The sequence below is a fragment of the Cloeon dipterum genome, chromosome 2 (assembly GCF_949628265.1).
Source record: "Cloeon dipterum chromosome 2, ieCloDipt1.1, whole genome shotgun sequence".
NCBI lineage: Eukaryota > Metazoa > Arthropoda > Insecta > Ephemeroptera > Baetidae > Cloeon > Cloeon dipterum.
The window spans coordinates 16,343,505-16,358,431 of record NC_088787.1 but is presented as its reverse complement, the minus strand read 5'-3'; the positions used below and the strand labels follow the sequence as shown (position 1 = coordinate 16,358,431).

Sequence of the window (14,927 nt, the reverse complement as noted above, 5' to 3'; positions counted from 1 at the left end):
GAGAGGAGGACTAACTCTTGAAAAGCACTTAACAATTCGGTGTATTCCTCAATCAATTTTAACTTGCAAAAGTATGGAAGCTACTCGGCACTCACCCTATTAACTTGTATTTTATTTTAGTACAAACAACATAAATTGCGCTTAACAAAAGGTCGTTTTTACTTTTAGGCAAATAGAAATAGTAACTCTTTAAAAGACCTTTTTGAAAGTTTACTTTATAAATCCCAATTATAAAATATGTAAACTTCTCAAGGTCACTTTCAATAATATAAAATGTCGACACTTGAGGTTGGTTGTAATTAAAATATAGAATTTTCATTCAACTTGATCAAAATCCTGAATTATTTTTTCTTGGAGATACACAATTTTAGAACTGAAATTGATATGAGGGGCGTTAAGACTCATAATTTAATGCTTTCTCTAGAAAAAAAACTCATCTTATTCATTATTTTACACAATTTATTGAGAAATAAATGCATTTTGTTACGCTTGAAAACAACTCCACTTGCGTACCCGGTATAACAAGGAAAATGCTGAAAGAGAATTTTAATTATGGCGCAAAGTCTGAGTACGTCGCGTCGACAGCTTGCTCGTTTGTACTGAAGGAGCTGCGAGTGTGTATGAATGTAATTTGTATAAAGCTCGGAAAAGTGAATAGAATAGCAGACATAATTTAACAAGACAACATCTTGACAGGACTACTGCGATAACATTTTATCCATTTTCACACTGTTACAAAATATAATGCCTACAAGATTAACGAGTGAATCACGCGAGCAGTTCTCCCTTTCGATTTTCTCGCTGGCTTTTTCTGGCTGGAAAAGTCATCTGTCGGCTACCTGCGCAAACTGCTGGCGCTCCAACGCTCTTGCCAGATGTCGTGCCAGCCCACTGACAAATGGCTCAGTTCGCGCGCGCGTTTATTTTCGCGTGCCAACTTGGAAGCTCTCGGTTTATTCAGCGCAATTTTTTTTACTGCACACGAAGCAGTGATGCATTTAATCGAATAAATAAATTAACATGACAATCGACACATTTACAGAAGAATATCGTCTGTGCGTGTGTTCTTTTCCCGTCTCTGCGAATTCCATGCACTTAACCATCTTCTCACTTTCTTTCGCAACGCACGGCACACGTTCAGCTTGAAACCGCTCCTACATTATCGACGCTGAAGCAGTAACAAAGAGAGTGCTATTTTTGCTGCTGATGTGCACTTAACTTGCTCTCGCTCGGTGGAATTAGATCCCTTGCGTACCTGCATCGACGACTAATCATAACACGCGTTTAGCCGACCTCCTTTTTCTGCGCAAAAGTTTCGCTCTCTGGAACTTGGGGCTCTCTGCCTTGCTGGTGCTCAGCTGCCAGCCGGCGGAGTCGAGGGGATAGGTTCATCACAGTCCGCTAAATGCAGGGCCTTTCACGGCAGAATGTCGAACGTAGCTGGGTAGCTAGAGGCCATCCTCATGGGATGTATTCGCACTTCTCCCGAAGGCGGTCCTGACAAAGAACTTGTCCCCGCTATCGTCCTGCACTCCGTCATGGAGCGAAATCGCGATGAAAAGCTGGAAATCAATCAAAATGTTAGGCTTCAATTTTATTTTTCAAACTAGATTTGTAAAAAAATCCTGTCTGATTTATTTCCATCATTATTGCGCCTGACCTTCATTATTAGTCATCAATGAAGTGTTCAGAAAAACGAAAGCCTTTCCCACATAATTTTTTAATGCTTTGTCAGGAAAAATTTTAATTTTTTGGGCTTAAATTAATATATAAAAATTTTCAAGTTTCTCTTCCGTATTCAATCGGATTTCTTATTTATGTCAAAGATATAAAGACATGTCAAAGAAAAAAATAATAGTACAGCGGCATTTACATAATTTATATTAATAATTAAGTGCATGATGTGTAGTATCATTGAATTTGCATGGAAATAATCTATTTATAAGTGATGAAATGCAAAACTGCAAAGATGTTGCCTCACAGCGTGCCGCGAGTAGAGCTATGGGTGCACGTATAATAGCTTTGCGGCCGCGTGCAAGGCAGTGCAGTATCAAGCCCGACCTCAAAGTCTTTTGTGGCAATCACACTTAAAACGGTGTGAGTGTTTTTGTAAGAGAATCTGTATGAGAATTATAAAACAGAGGCTGAAAGTGATACCTCGCCGCTGGGGGTGGTGCACCGCGGCACCTCAGGAGACGGAAGAGAGCGGCGCGGAACGACCTGTTGAATACAGTGTAGATGACAGGGTTGATGCACGAGCTGAAGTAGCCCAGCCAGAGACAAAATGTCAGCAGGGCCGGACTGGGCGATGCGCACGTCGGACACACGGCCTCCAATACGTTGAGGACGAAGAAGGGCGCCCAACAGAGCACGAACGAGGCGAATACTAGTCCCAACACGGTCGACGCTTTGTGCTCTGACAGTCTGTAAAAAAAATTCCTGTCAAACCGCCTTGGCGTTTAGCTTCACATGCACGATTAGTGACGAGAAAATGAGCAGCGCAAAAGCATGTTAAAATCTTCTAGCCAGCGATTAAAAAATCTCGATAGTTAAAATATTAAATACAGTGGTAACTTAAGGTTATTAGTCAACATAACAAAATTACACAAATTTAGAATATAATTTGATGAAAAAATGAGAAAATTAATTCGGTCAATATGGGTACGAAAGAAACATCGTTGTTTGTTTTATGCATTGAAATCAGTTACACACCATTTTAAGAGAAGCGTGGTGAAATAAATTCATAGGTAAGGAAGGCCTCCTCTCTTGAAAGCAAAGATTTCTTTTTCGTTTCAATACATGCAGTGGACTTTTGCAAAGCGTTAGCAACACTAAAAAATCAACTAAATAGCACAGAGAGAAAGCCAAAAAATTCAATACCTTAATTGCGAGGGCATCATGGGTGTGCGAATCCTCAAACTTCGCGTCTCGCGGCCACCGTTGGTCGTCTGCTGGCGGCTCTTGACGTGCCTGACGCCGTTCGGGGTGCCGGGGGCCCCGGGGACCTGCCCCTGGGGCCGGCCTTGCTGCAGCAGCCGCTGAGCGCGCGCCGCAGCGCCAAATCGAGCCTTGCGCCTCAGTAGGTGTAGAGTGGCCGCGTAACTGCCCACCATGAGGACCATGGGTGCGTAGAAGGCGGCGATCGAGCCGAACAGGGAGAACGCCCGGTTGTTGATGGCACATGTGCCCGCGTCGGGCATTATGTTCGTCGCGTCCTGCGCGCCCAGCACGGTTATCGAACTCGAGATCAATGCGGCCACAAGCCACACGCATGCCACCTGAATTCCATTATAAAATAACAAAGAGATAAGTAAGCAAAACATCAATAAGCGGAAATTTTAATTTTTTTACTAAGAGACTCATGTCGATTCACTCTTAATTCAATGCAAATATGTTATTAAAATTAAAAACTCACGCATTGGTTGGGAAATTTTTCAAATCTAATCCTAATTTAAAATCAGATAAGTCTTGCTGTAATTCTAATAGTAAGTGAGACCTCGCTCTTTTGTCACTTGATGCCGCTTTTGTTTTTCTGTTGCATCCAATCGAGACACGTCTATAATATCATCTGTTTCATTTTACACTCTTTTGAGCTTGCCGCTGCTAAATGCGTTGCGAAACGAAATTGTGCATGCATTCGGCGTCTCAAGGTCTAAAGATGACTCAACTAGAATTTAATGTATCACTGGATTACACGAGAAAATCGGTCTATTTTTAACAAGAGCTGCGTAAGACGTTGGCTTGTATTGTACCGGAGAGAAAATAGCACTTTCTTTCTCCAGCTGCCTCCAAAAATACTGAAAAAATCACGAAAATCGGTGCACCAGCCCGTTTTGCCGAGCAGGCGGCATACCCTGACGGATCGATATCGAGAGAGTGTACTAACCTTTTTAGCGAGGTAGCGCTTGGACTTTCGGTGTCTGGCCCTGAGGGGGCTGCGGATGCCGAGGTAACGTCCCAGGCTGATGACGCACATGTGCAGGATGGAGGCCGAGCAGGCGAGGACGTCGCTCGTCACATAAACGCTGCACCACGCCACCCCAAGTGGCCAGTACCCTGTGAAAAATCGTTGAGCCTCTTTTAAATTTAGCACCACGATGACAAGAAAGGGAAAACTCGCAGACCACCGAGCCAGCTCGCGCTGCGCCTTTCGGTCGGTCGGGTGACACGCCGCAGAGACCACCTCTCAATAAACACCCGCACACCTCATCAGCGACGAGCGGCCAGAATTCGATTTTATGAGATCATCGAGTCTCGTTGAAAAGAAATTCGTTACAGGCTGTTTCGGTGGCTGCTCACCGAGTCACTGAGTGTGTCGCGTTGTTAGAAATGCTTTTGGATTCAAGGGATGAGAAAATTTGTCTCTTTCTTATTTACTTTTCTTGCACAGAGGAAAAAACTCGTGTTTAGGTGTGCAATTGAAATAGTTAAATTAATAGCCAATAATTAAACCGAGAAGTTCTTATAGGTCCACTTAAATACGCTGCAATCATTCTCAAAGGAGTATACTTTTTATTGAAAGCAAGTAGGTGAATTGGGATGATGCTTTCACGCCTTCACAGAAGTTAAAGTCTGTTGCAAACACCGGACGAGTTATAAGGGTGACACAGACATGAGCTTCTGTTCTGTAATGCTCTGCTTGGTCGACGGAGTTTGTTTTAATTTTTAACAGGCGCACTTGTGCTAGAAACTTTGCACTCAATAACTTAAAATGATTTATAATTCACTGCGCAAATGCAGACGCGATAAGAATTACTCGGTGTAACATAAATTAGGAAAGAGCACTCATTTAAAATTTATGTGCTCGAGGGAAAACAATTGCTCGCATTTTTGTTATTTCACGGCAGGCGCGAGCCGAAAGAGTGAGAGTGCCAGATACATCTCGGACTCTTAATGAGACAGTCTAGATGGCTGACTTGCTTGCTCAGCTGTTTTTATGCGGACTCTATTCAAGAACAATAAAATTAACGAGTTCCTCAACGTCTCGCTGACAAAACCATCAGATTAAAAATAATCATCTCTTTACGGCAAGTCAGTCTGACATGTGCTGAGTTAGACCTGCCTATTTTGGACGCTTGTTTACTGGAATGTTTCATAAACACGGAACTGCATGATTTATATGAACACGAAACAGTGAACAATTTTGGAATCGCAGCGTCAGAGGCCAGAGCCGCTGAACATCATCAAGTTCCTGTACTGATTGTGGGAAGTAAAATATCACATCATTTTCTGGAAAAGTACTCAGCGTACGCTTTTTTAGTTCTATTCCCATTTTCTTTTACTAACTCCGGAAAGAGCTAGAAGAAATCTCTCATTGCGTTGATATTTAACTGGTCGTTAAACAACCCTAAGTAACTATTCGCTCTTGACATTGAGTACACAGTTTAGATCTTGTTCTTGAATGGCTCACCTACACTAAACCCACAACTATGTGTAGTTTGTGTTGTCGTTTCCATTCAGCACGACCGTAATTTCTCTAACAGTACATAAACACTCTGGTTTCACCTGTACTTAGAAATTTGCAAACAATCCATGCGCCCGAAGAAACAGACAAAGAGGCGGCCTTGTTTGTACAGCAAATTAGAGCTCGATTAGGTGCAATCAAAGGCGTAGTTAACTCAAATTAGCTTAGAATCCCGAGAGTGCGAGTGTGGCGATCGAGCGTGCACGTTTTGTTGACACCTTGAAGCTTTGTTAATGATGCAGAGGCATCCGCGAGAGATGCAAGTCACCAGCGAGGTGGGCGAAAAGCCAAACAAACCGCCGTTGGAGCGGGGGAAAGGAGTTCTTTATCCGTGCGGCTATTGTCACGCAAAACACTCGCCGTTCGGGTTGCCGCGATGGCTGAGATTTCGCAGCCCCTCTCATTCGATCAGTTTTATACAAAAGCGGCCGTAAATATTAGCCCTGGACACCGAGTCCAACCGGACGATTTGTCTTTTGTGGCTAATTAATTGGAAGTCGCTTCTTGGCTGCATGCCAACGCGGCTTTTGTTGCTAATGAGATGTGTAACAGCGACGACTATTTCGGACCATCAAAATGCACTTTCACGCAGGAAGAAAAGATTCCAGAAACAAATCTTAAGGAATCTATTCATTTTGGTAGAAAAAGTAAATAATTTTATTGGATTTACTGAAAAGTTTAAATGCAAGAATTTGGAACTTTATAATCAAGTTAACAAACGGACTGTTACCTTCATTAGTATTTATTGAATGTTTATATCTACGTAAGTAATTTTAAATGAGGAACTTCTTCATTAGTTATTCTTACAACAATTTTATGTTACTTAATATGTATAATATGACCTAGGCCAATATTTTACGTGAAACCACGAATTAATGCTTGATGATTAAGCCACAACACAAAATTTATCAATATTGTGGTTCCATAAAATATCACTTCAAGCAATAGTTGAGCTGCGGTTAGATGATGAAATGACTTTTTAAATGATGCTTTGCTTGCTTCTTCCTTTGCTTTATTGAGTGATTCGTGTTTCTCGCATTTTTTGCTTCAATAGAAAATGTAGTTTTAATACTTGAAAGAAGCAAGGCACACAAAATTGCAACATGGGAAGATTGCATTGTGTATTTCTTGCTCATCGACCTCACGAGTGGAAGCACTTAATGTCGCCAGCCGGCACAAGCTGGTGGTAAGTGAATCCGGTGATTTTGTAACGGCGAATTAAGTTGCCGAAGGGTTGCCTAGAGACAGCGGCCGCTCCCAGGAAAGGGAAAAAACGAAATTGCTGCTGACGGGGGGAGTCAGCCAAGAAGATGAGTTGCGAGACGCAATTTCGCCCAAATTTGGCGCGACTCAAATTGGCGTGCTGCGGGCCAAGGAAAATTAAGTGAAAAACGCGAGAAGTATTTATGATTGCGCTTCTGGCTGCGCTCCAGCCGCTGGGGAGCAGGCGGCGCCGGTGGTGTGTCGGTACGGTGGTGCTGCTGCTCATATAAATCGGGCAGATGAGCGGCGAGTTATGCAATTCGCCGTCTTTTATGGCAATCCATAAAAATATTTGGTGTCACAAAGCCGGCCGGCTGCATCGCAATCGACGGGGCGATGAGTGAATCTGCTCGACGTGCCGCGAAATGCTGTTTGTTTATGTTTTGCGAGGCGAGCAGCGTGAACAAGAAGACGGACCGGTCCGAAAGCGATACCCCCGTGCGACCTTTAAGGGCAGTCACAGTGGCGTGAAATGCGAAAGGCGCCCCCCGACCGTCGTCGTCTTGCGTGTGCGATGCGGTGGCAGGCGTGAGGCGAGAAAAAGATTTCTTCATTCAGCCCGCACGGCCATTAAAAGAGAATTTGGGAAATTGCTCGCGCGCATTTGTATCGACTGCACGCTCAATTAAATACGATGATTCTCTCGCCGAACATCGCGCTGCGCCACAAACACACGTGCACGCATTTTGACACACTCGGATTTGCGCCTGTCAAACGGCCGGATTATTGTCGGCGTAATTATTGTTTATTGCGGGACCTGACAGCTCGCCGTGGTCAGGTTTTCGCATGATCAGCCTGGAATTTCGTGGATAATGCCATTGTAATGTCGAGTGCATGTTTTGCCAAGAGCAATTAGTTGACAACATAATTGTGTGTCGCACAAAACCGGCCCATTGTGGTGCTCCCCTTGGGACTAATTTCGCTGGGTCAGGTGGACCACGCTTTGTGTCTGACACCGCCCATCAGTGCCAAAATTAATTTTGCTGACGACTGGACATGCATATTTTAAAACATTTTGCCAAATTTCTTGTAGAATACCAAAATGTTATTTTTACATGTTTTATTACGAATTGCACGTCAGCCATATGTTAGGCGTGGTTCTAAAAATTAAAATACCCTATGTGTGGAAGCAAAAAAAACGTTTGGCCGCCGTGATCGGGTGCTAACGCTCAAACGGGCTGGCTTAAAAATATTTGAGCAGCGTCCATCATGCGCGCAGCTTTCTTCACTCAATTTCAGCCCCAAATTTTATAAACAGACATCCAATCGCGCTACCTCAGCGTGATGTATATGTGTTTTAAAAATTGGTGTGCGGGCTGGAACAGATTTTATTTTTGTCTCATGGATGTCCAACGGCAAGCAACTCCATTCGATGCCGCTTGCACTTTCTACCCATTCTATTGTCCAACGCGCCTAAATTTATCTTTTAGTGGCACTCTATGAACAGCTGTTTAGCAGGTCAAACCTAGACGAAAATTATCTCCGCACGTGTGCCCATGACGCTGCGTTCGCATCGGGATGAACTTGTCTTTAATGAAAAGACGTTATCAAAAAGGCAGTGATTGGCCGCATCCGTGTTCCTGCCGCATGAGTACGTGCGAAATGATCAATCGCGGATCTGCGTGTACGCCAATTAGCAAGCCGCATACGGCACTCGCGAACATATGGTCGGACGGCAAAAAAGCGCTCGCCGGCTCGCTCGTTCAATCAATGAATGAGCGAGCAACGCGGGCGATAATTTGATAATTGCCAGGTCCGGCTGTCGGAGGGTCACTGAGAAAAAGTCTGCGTTTCATGTCGAACCTAAGAATCCGGGAATGGCTCCAAGCGGCATCACGCACAGGGAGACGATCAGGTCGGCCACCGCCAGCGAAAGCAGAAAGTAGTTGGTCGAATTCTGCAAGGCTCTGTCGAGACACACGGCCAGACACACGAGCACGTTGCCCACGGCCCCCGTTGCCATCAGGGTCACCGCGAATGCCAGGAAGTACCAGTCAGGTCCATCAGAGGATACGGTCGGACTACGAACAGTTTTCGGACAGGCTGATTTAGTTCAATTTTTGAATAGTATTGCATGCGTTAAAAGATTGTTAATTTTGATTCAAAAATCTTTAGCTCATTTCCTTAATAATTGCTTTTGCTGAAAAAATAAAAAACGAGAAAGTTAAGCTAAAACTATCAGCTCGTCAAATATCACGCAATTGATTTTACCAATCTGTCACTGGATACAAGATTTGGATTGGTTTGAATCTAAATTTATTTAGTGCTTTATCCGTAAAATAATAGAGATATATTGACGAATTTCCGTTCCTTAAGCATTTGATGACTGGTTTACACTTTCTTTGATGTTTGTTGAACGACCTTAAAATAGAGCCACGCCTGAATAGACGAGCAAAAAATCAGCGAAACACTCAACCAGTGTCTAATGAAAACAAAGAAGCTATCAAGGAAGTTTAAATAGTCGGTGGTTCCTTTCAAAATATCTCTAATGAAGCTTGGTTACGGAATTGAGCATTATTATTGCAACGCTACATGCTAAAATAGCACGCAGCCTCGGAGTTTTTCATTCAAAATATTTTAAATTCAGGTAAAGTTCTGGAAGAGTTAATAGAGACGGAAATGTAACTTGGATTGGCGCGAAAGGAGGAGAAGTGACAGGCAAAGGTCACACCTGGCGAGGACGTCCTGCGTGTCGTTGGGACAGTTGAAGGCCGAGGTGCAGAGGTTGAGCAAGCGTCTGCAGTGGATGTGCGTGCAGAGCGGTGCCTCGCACGGACACTCAGCGGAGGCGTTCAGGCCCTCCATGGCGCGTGGGGCATCGCCTCCGACTGAGTCACCTTCCTTCCACCTGCGCTGCACCGGCCGCCGCGGTCCTCTTCGCGTCTACCCAGAGATGTTCTTTCTCTCATTCCTCCTCCTCCGTTAGGCTGAAAGCGCTCTCTCGCCCGCCCGCTCGCTCGCTCTCGGCCAGCGCAGGCGCGCGCTGCTTCTTTTTCTGCATAAAAAAGGTGCTGCTCGGTGTGCACTTTTCTTTTTGTTGTCAAATGTGGCAGCTTTTTGTGTCCGACCAGCCAGCCCGAGGGCAGCGAGTGTACATATTAGTCGGCTGCTGCTGATAATGCCCGCCCGCCACCTGAGCGTGCTCGCTGTTTGCACACTCACGATCTGCGAGAGGAGCTGTTGCGAAACTCGCACTTCTCTCTATATGTGTGTGTAGAGTACGCGCGCCTTTTATTGGCACTTCACTCGCACGCCGAAAATACAAGAGAGTTCGTCTTTGTTGCCGACCTTACGGCCGCCTGCCCTAGTAATAATAGTTTGCTTGCCTGACCGACAGACCGACCGACCGCCGCGTAATTCATGCAAAAAGCGACGCGGCACCGCTAGTTTTCAACTTGGCCAGCCCGGCTATTATCTGCCTTTGTCGCTTTGTGTACACACGTCGCTCGCAGCATCCACTTCGGACAAATTTTCCGACCAGAGCTGCTGAGCGAGAAAAATGCGTGCCCGTTTAACCTTATTCTTGCGAGGAGACACGCGCCGATGTTGGCTCACAATTTTTCCCTCGTAGCCTTATATTATGAGTCTTTTCTTGAATTGATGATTCTTCCAGACCGTCTATTCTCATAAAATAGGTGACAGCGCCCTTCAATTTTGTACGCAAATTAAACTTTGTCACATGGAATGTAGGATATAAAAATGATATTGGAAATTCCATCTCTGCGTAGTGTTATTGAAACACATAACGACCAATGCGGCCAGTGACCATTAGTGGTTTGAAATAAAATGAGGCAATAGCTCTTAAAAAAACCTATTATATGTTTTGTTTGTGTGCTTGTTGCTCTAAATACAAATGAAAGGAACCAAGAGTATCAATCAGCGAGATCAGTGTTCTTGCTTTCACGTAAAATTTAAACAGTGCGGTCGGCATTACAATGGATGTCGTTCGCATTACACGTACCGTGGCAGAAAATAATGCCATCGTCTCATTGATCCCGAAATTGGCATTCAACGCCACCATGAGAGGCGAAACAAACATACACGATAAAAGCGAGCACATAATAGAGCCGTCTCGCCACACCAAAGGTCAGGTCATGCAACCAGCCCAACCAAGTCTTCAAAAATCGTAACAGCCCAAACGCCCATACGCCTGCGGTGATAGCGAACTTTCATTGCCTTGTAGATTAAGAATTAATACACAGCATGTTACCCTCGCTCTTAAACCTATATTTCCCATTTAATATAACGCCTCTTTTTGTTTTGATTGCAGGACCCCAGAGCAGTGTCCCAGCGTTGTGTCGCTCCTCGCCGAGTCCTACAACCCTCATGTTCGCTACGGCGCCGCCATGGCTTTGGGCATTGCTTGCGCTGGAACTGGACTCAAGGTACGTACTTTAAATATCAGATTTTTAAATTTTGATTTTCGACCTGAATAACAGCTCTTAAACATTACCTGGAAAGAATTGATTTGAATGTTAATATTCCAGATAAAAAAATATTCAATGGATGCTTATTTTCATTTGATTTGCAGGAAGCTATTGCCCTCCTCGACCCCATGACCAACGACCCGGTCAATTTTGTCCGTCAAGGCGCCCTCATCGCCTCTGCCATGATTCTCGTCCAGCAGACCGAGATCACCTGCCCTAAGGTATGGCTCACTAAAAATTTGTCCATCTTCTGACTAACTAATTTATTCGTGCAGGTCAAGGATTTCCGCGCCCTTTACGCAAAGGTCATCGTTGACAAGCATGAAGACGTCATGTCCAAGTACGGAGCCATCCTTGCTCAAGGAATCATTGATGCCGGTTTGTTCTTACAGAATTTTGGGATTTCCTGCAATTATTTGTGTATTTTTAATTTATAGGTGGCCGCAACGTGACTGTCACCTTGCAGTCTCGTACCGGACACACTAACATGCTTGCCGTGGTCGGCGTGTTGGTGTTCACTCAGTATTGGTACTGGTTCCCGCTGGCCCATTGCCTGTCCCTCGCATTCACTCCCACCTGCTTGGTTGCTCTCAACTCTCAGCTGAAGGTAATATATGCACATTGTTACGGCTGTGAAATTGTAATGATCAACTAATCCGGTCATGGAACCATGGATTGAGCATGAATCACTCAAAATTGTCTAAAATTACCAAAACTGTGTAATTGGCCAAATGGCTGTGAAAACTGCAGCTTTTTATTCATTCCTGGCGCTTTTTTTTCCAATGCTGACTTAATGTTGTAATTTCAGCCCAAAAACACTTCTTGATCTGTTTTTAGACCAAAATGTCTAGTTATTCTGGGAAATCTTGTTTATGGAATATTAAGTTATGTTCGTGGTCTTTTTTATTTTCTTGGAATAAAATATTGTTTATTCAAGTTAATTTACCTATGAAAAAAATGGAAAATCCTATTCAATTACTTGGGGAAAATATCACAGAAAAAAACATTTTTACTAGGGATAAAAGTTGAAAAATTGTCAGCACTATACAAAAAATTTTATGTTATGCCTTTTTACCCCTGCTCAGCACATTATCCCGTGGGCTATGAGCTCACGGGGTCCTAATAACACTGCTGAGCGTATAACAGGGGGCCAGAGTGCCCACAGGGGAGCTTGAGCCCAATGTTGCCATCATTTTGCTGCTGGAAAGGTGCGAAAACCAGCAAGTGGCAAGTCGGCGCCAGTGCGCCTCCCAGCCCATTGAGCATTTTGAGTCACTTAACCACCTTTTGCCATCTCTGACATTGGGCAGCCAGAATAAGTTGCTTCAAATGTTTAAATATCTCCTATTGCCTTGTCACTCCGAGAATTCCTGAACAATGAGAGCCAGTGAAAAATGCAATGAAAAATTTACAAAATGTAAAACACTAATGAAATTATTGGAATTTGTTGTGTCATCTTGATATAGCAACGTTTCTTCAAAATTATGATTTTCTTGATGGTGTTTTTTTTTAAAAGCCAAATTTTCATATCATAGTAAAATGTTTTCCTCTCTTCTCTTAATTTAAAGTAAGCCTCTGCAAGTCTCTAGTTCACCCCTTTCATCTTGACATTTTCCAGATGCCCAAGCTGCAGTTCCGCTCAAATGCGAAGCCAGCCACCTATGCCTACCCTCCACCACTAGAGGAGAAGAAGCGCGAGGAACGTGAGAAGGTTGCCACTGCCGCCCTGAGCTTTGCCGCCCGCTCTCGCCGCAACCGGGGCCACGGCACATCTGTTGCCCAGGAGACCAAGATGGAAGTTGTAAGTGAATCTATTGCGGTTTTTAATTCACATGCGAGACTGTGGCTCATTCTAGGATGAGGAAGAGACGAAGGAGGCAAAGAGGAAGGAGAAGGAAGCTAAGGAAAAGAAGGAGGAAGAGAAAAAGGAGGCCGAAAAGAAGGAAGAGAAGAAGGAAGAGCCCAACTTTGAGATCCTGCAGAACCCTGCTCGTGTCATGCGCCAGCAGCTCAAGGTTTTGCAGATTTCCGAAGGATCCAGCTACGCTCCCATGAAGGATTTGAGCATCGGCGGAATCATCATGGTACGCCAGAGCCAGCCAGGTTCTCCTGAGGAACTGGTTGAGCCTGTGGCAGCCTTTGGTCCTAAGATTGAGGAGGACAACGAACCTGAGCCTCCTGAGCCGTTCGAGTATATTGACGAATAGATTTTCACCCAGCGCAAATTTTAGCTGCGTTCAATTTCAAAAAGCTCCCTTGCTGACTGTTTTGCTTCATTAGTTTGGTTGAACACATAATATGCATGTTGTGCAATCGCAATCATTAATAAAACCCAGTTTACTTTAACAAAATGTACAAATTTAATTCTTCATTCTTTCAAAAACTTGGCGTGATGCTTAATGTGGTCATCCACAAAAGAAGCGATGTAAAAGTAGCTGTGGTCGTAGCCTTGATCACGGTTCAAAATAATTGGTACACAAGCTTTGGTGCAAGCGTCAACCAGCTTTTCAGGCTGCAGCTGACCGTCTTTCAAAAACTGGTCAGACTCTCCCTATTAGAATTTTTTTGTAAAAATTTTAATATAGCACGTTTATAAATTCTTACCTGGCTGACGTAAATGCCCAATGGAGGACCTGAGTACTTGGCAACCAACTTGCACGCATCATATTCATCCCATTTGGTCTTGTCAGGTCCAAGGTAGCCATTGAAAGCCTTGAGACCCCAAGGACACTCAGTTGGAGCACAAATTGGAGCAAAGGCTGACACAGACGAGTAAAACCCAGGTGTGCGGAGAGCACAGATCAGTGCACCATGACCACCCATGCTGGAATAAAATTATATACAATATTTTCTTTACAATAACAACCTAACCAATACCTATGACCCATGATGGATTGCTTCCCATTTGTTGGGAAATTCTTTTTTATGACCTCTGGCAGCTCAGCAGTGACGTAAGAGAACATCTGGTAGTTATTTTTCCAGAGTTCTTCTGTAGCGTCGACATAAAAGCCGGCGCCTGACCCAAAGTCCCAGCCGTCATCCTCACCAGGAATATTGCAACCACCTTCATAGAGGGCATTTCAATCATATCTCAAGTCGTATTAATTTATAAACAAATGTTAATTATTACGAGGACTGGTATCGGGGCACACAATAATGACTCCAAGTTCAGATGCAATCTTCTGTGCACCAGCTTTCTGAATAAAATTGAGCTCATTGCAAGTCAATCCAGACAACCAGTAGATGACAGGGCAGGGGCTGCTGTCCACAGCTTTCGGCGGAAGATACACGGCAAATTTCATTTCGCATTTAGTCAAGGCGCTGAAATTTAGTCAATTTTAAATTCATCTTGGGTAAAATCTGACAAAATTGTGGAAGCATGATAAGAATCTCACCTCTCATGAGAAAATACTTTTTGATAGCCACCGAAAGACTTATTGCTTGACAATTCCTTGATATCAAGGGCCATTTTTGCAGGGTACTTCAGACAAATTTTCTTCTAGAACGCCGGCTGTTGTGCTTTGCTGTGTTTATTTTTCAAGATTTGCAAATACATGAATCTCAAGCCAGTGCCACTAGTGCCAGTGACGTTCGAGGTTTAAGCTGAGCTGACCTCTGCCTCTGCAGGGAAAAAGTAAAATAGGAACACGCTGGCGCGGGTTTTGTTTGAAAGTTTTGGTGACATATTTAGTTAAATTTCTTAAGTTATTCTCTCCAGTTTCATTGCATCAATTGTAACCTCGCTGGTCTAGAGCAAGATTTTTTCCCTTCTG

At 43.9% G+C, this 14,927-nt stretch overlaps 3 protein-coding genes across 4 annotated transcripts in view; 1 reads left to right on the top strand and 2 right to left on the bottom strand.

Moving 5' to 3' along the window:
• Rpn2 (Regulatory particle non-ATPase 2) overlaps positions 1 to 13,505 on the top strand; it is a 56,155-nt gene extending 42,650 nt beyond the window's left edge. The window contains exons 11-16 of the mRNA XM_065477063.1: positions 10,998 to 11,112; positions 11,259 to 11,375; positions 11,430 to 11,532; positions 11,592 to 11,761; positions 12,773 to 12,955; positions 13,011 to 13,505. Coding sequence (XP_065333135.1) covers positions 10,998 to 11,112; positions 11,259 to 11,375; positions 11,430 to 11,532; positions 11,592 to 11,761; positions 12,773 to 12,955; positions 13,011 to 13,361 — 1,039 coding nt within the window. The 3' untranslated portion in view covers positions 13,362 to 13,505. The remainder of the gene's footprint in view (positions 1 to 10,997; positions 11,113 to 11,258; positions 11,376 to 11,429; positions 11,533 to 11,591; positions 11,762 to 12,772; positions 12,956 to 13,010) is intronic.
• Positions 439 to 9,675, bottom strand: 5-HT2A (5-hydroxytryptamine receptor 2A). Of its 2 annotated transcripts, none has more exons than XM_065477086.1 (6): positions 9,399 to 9,675; positions 8,531 to 8,748; positions 3,887 to 4,056; positions 2,881 to 3,278; positions 2,158 to 2,439; positions 439 to 1,562 (listed from the first exon to the last, which is right to left on the bottom strand). In XM_065477086.1, exons 1-6 carry the CDS (start codon positions 9,530 to 9,532, stop codon positions 1,418 to 1,420), a joined length of 1,347 nt encoding a protein of 448 aa, XP_065333158.1. In that variant the 5' UTR covers positions 9,533 to 9,675; the 3' UTR covers positions 439 to 1,417. The 2 variants fall into 2 exon arrangements, with proteins under 2 accessions (XP_065333158.1, XP_065333159.1); XM_065477087.1 differs by having other exon boundaries at positions 2,158 to 2,424; positions 9,399 to 9,669.
• LOC135935038 (S-formylglutathione hydrolase) lies at positions 13,491 to 14,715 on the bottom strand. Its single transcript, XM_065477091.1, has 5 exons — positions 14,550 to 14,715; positions 14,285 to 14,475; positions 14,032 to 14,218; positions 13,759 to 13,978; positions 13,491 to 13,705 (listed from the first exon to the last, which is right to left on the bottom strand). The coding sequence occupies exons 1-5, from the start codon at positions 14,621 to 14,623 to the stop codon at positions 13,523 to 13,525; spliced, it is 855 nt and encodes a 284-aa protein (XP_065333163.1). The 5' UTR covers positions 14,624 to 14,715; the 3' UTR covers positions 13,491 to 13,522.
• Positions 14,716 to 14,927: the final 212 nt, after the last annotated feature.

Bases quoted from the DNA above. Each gene is read 5' to 3' on its own strand.
- 5-HT2A (XM_065477086.1), bottom strand. From the start codon at position 9,532: ATGGAGGGCCTGAACGCCTCCGCTGAGTGTCCGTGCGAGGCACCGCTC. The intron at 4,057-8,530 runs GTTCGACATGAA...GATTTTTCACAG, and splicing joins AGCCATTCCCGGATTCTTAG to GGTACTGGCCACTTGGGGTG. The intron at 3,279-3,886 runs GTTAGTACACTC...AATGGAATTCAG, and splicing joins AGCGCTACCTCGCTAAAAAG to GTGGCATGCGTGTGGCTTGT.
- LOC135935038 (XM_065477091.1), bottom strand. From the start codon at position 14,623: ATGGCCCTTGATATCAAGGAATTGTCAAGCAATAAGTCTTTCGGTGGC. The intron at 14,476-14,549 runs GTGAGATTCTTA...ACTAAATTTCAG, and splicing joins AAAGTATTTTCTCATGAGAG to CGCCTTGACTAAATGCGAAA. The intron at 13,706-13,758 runs GTAAGAATTTAT...AAATTCTAATAG, and splicing joins TGGGCATTTACGTCAGCCAG to GGAGAGTCTGACCAGTTTTT.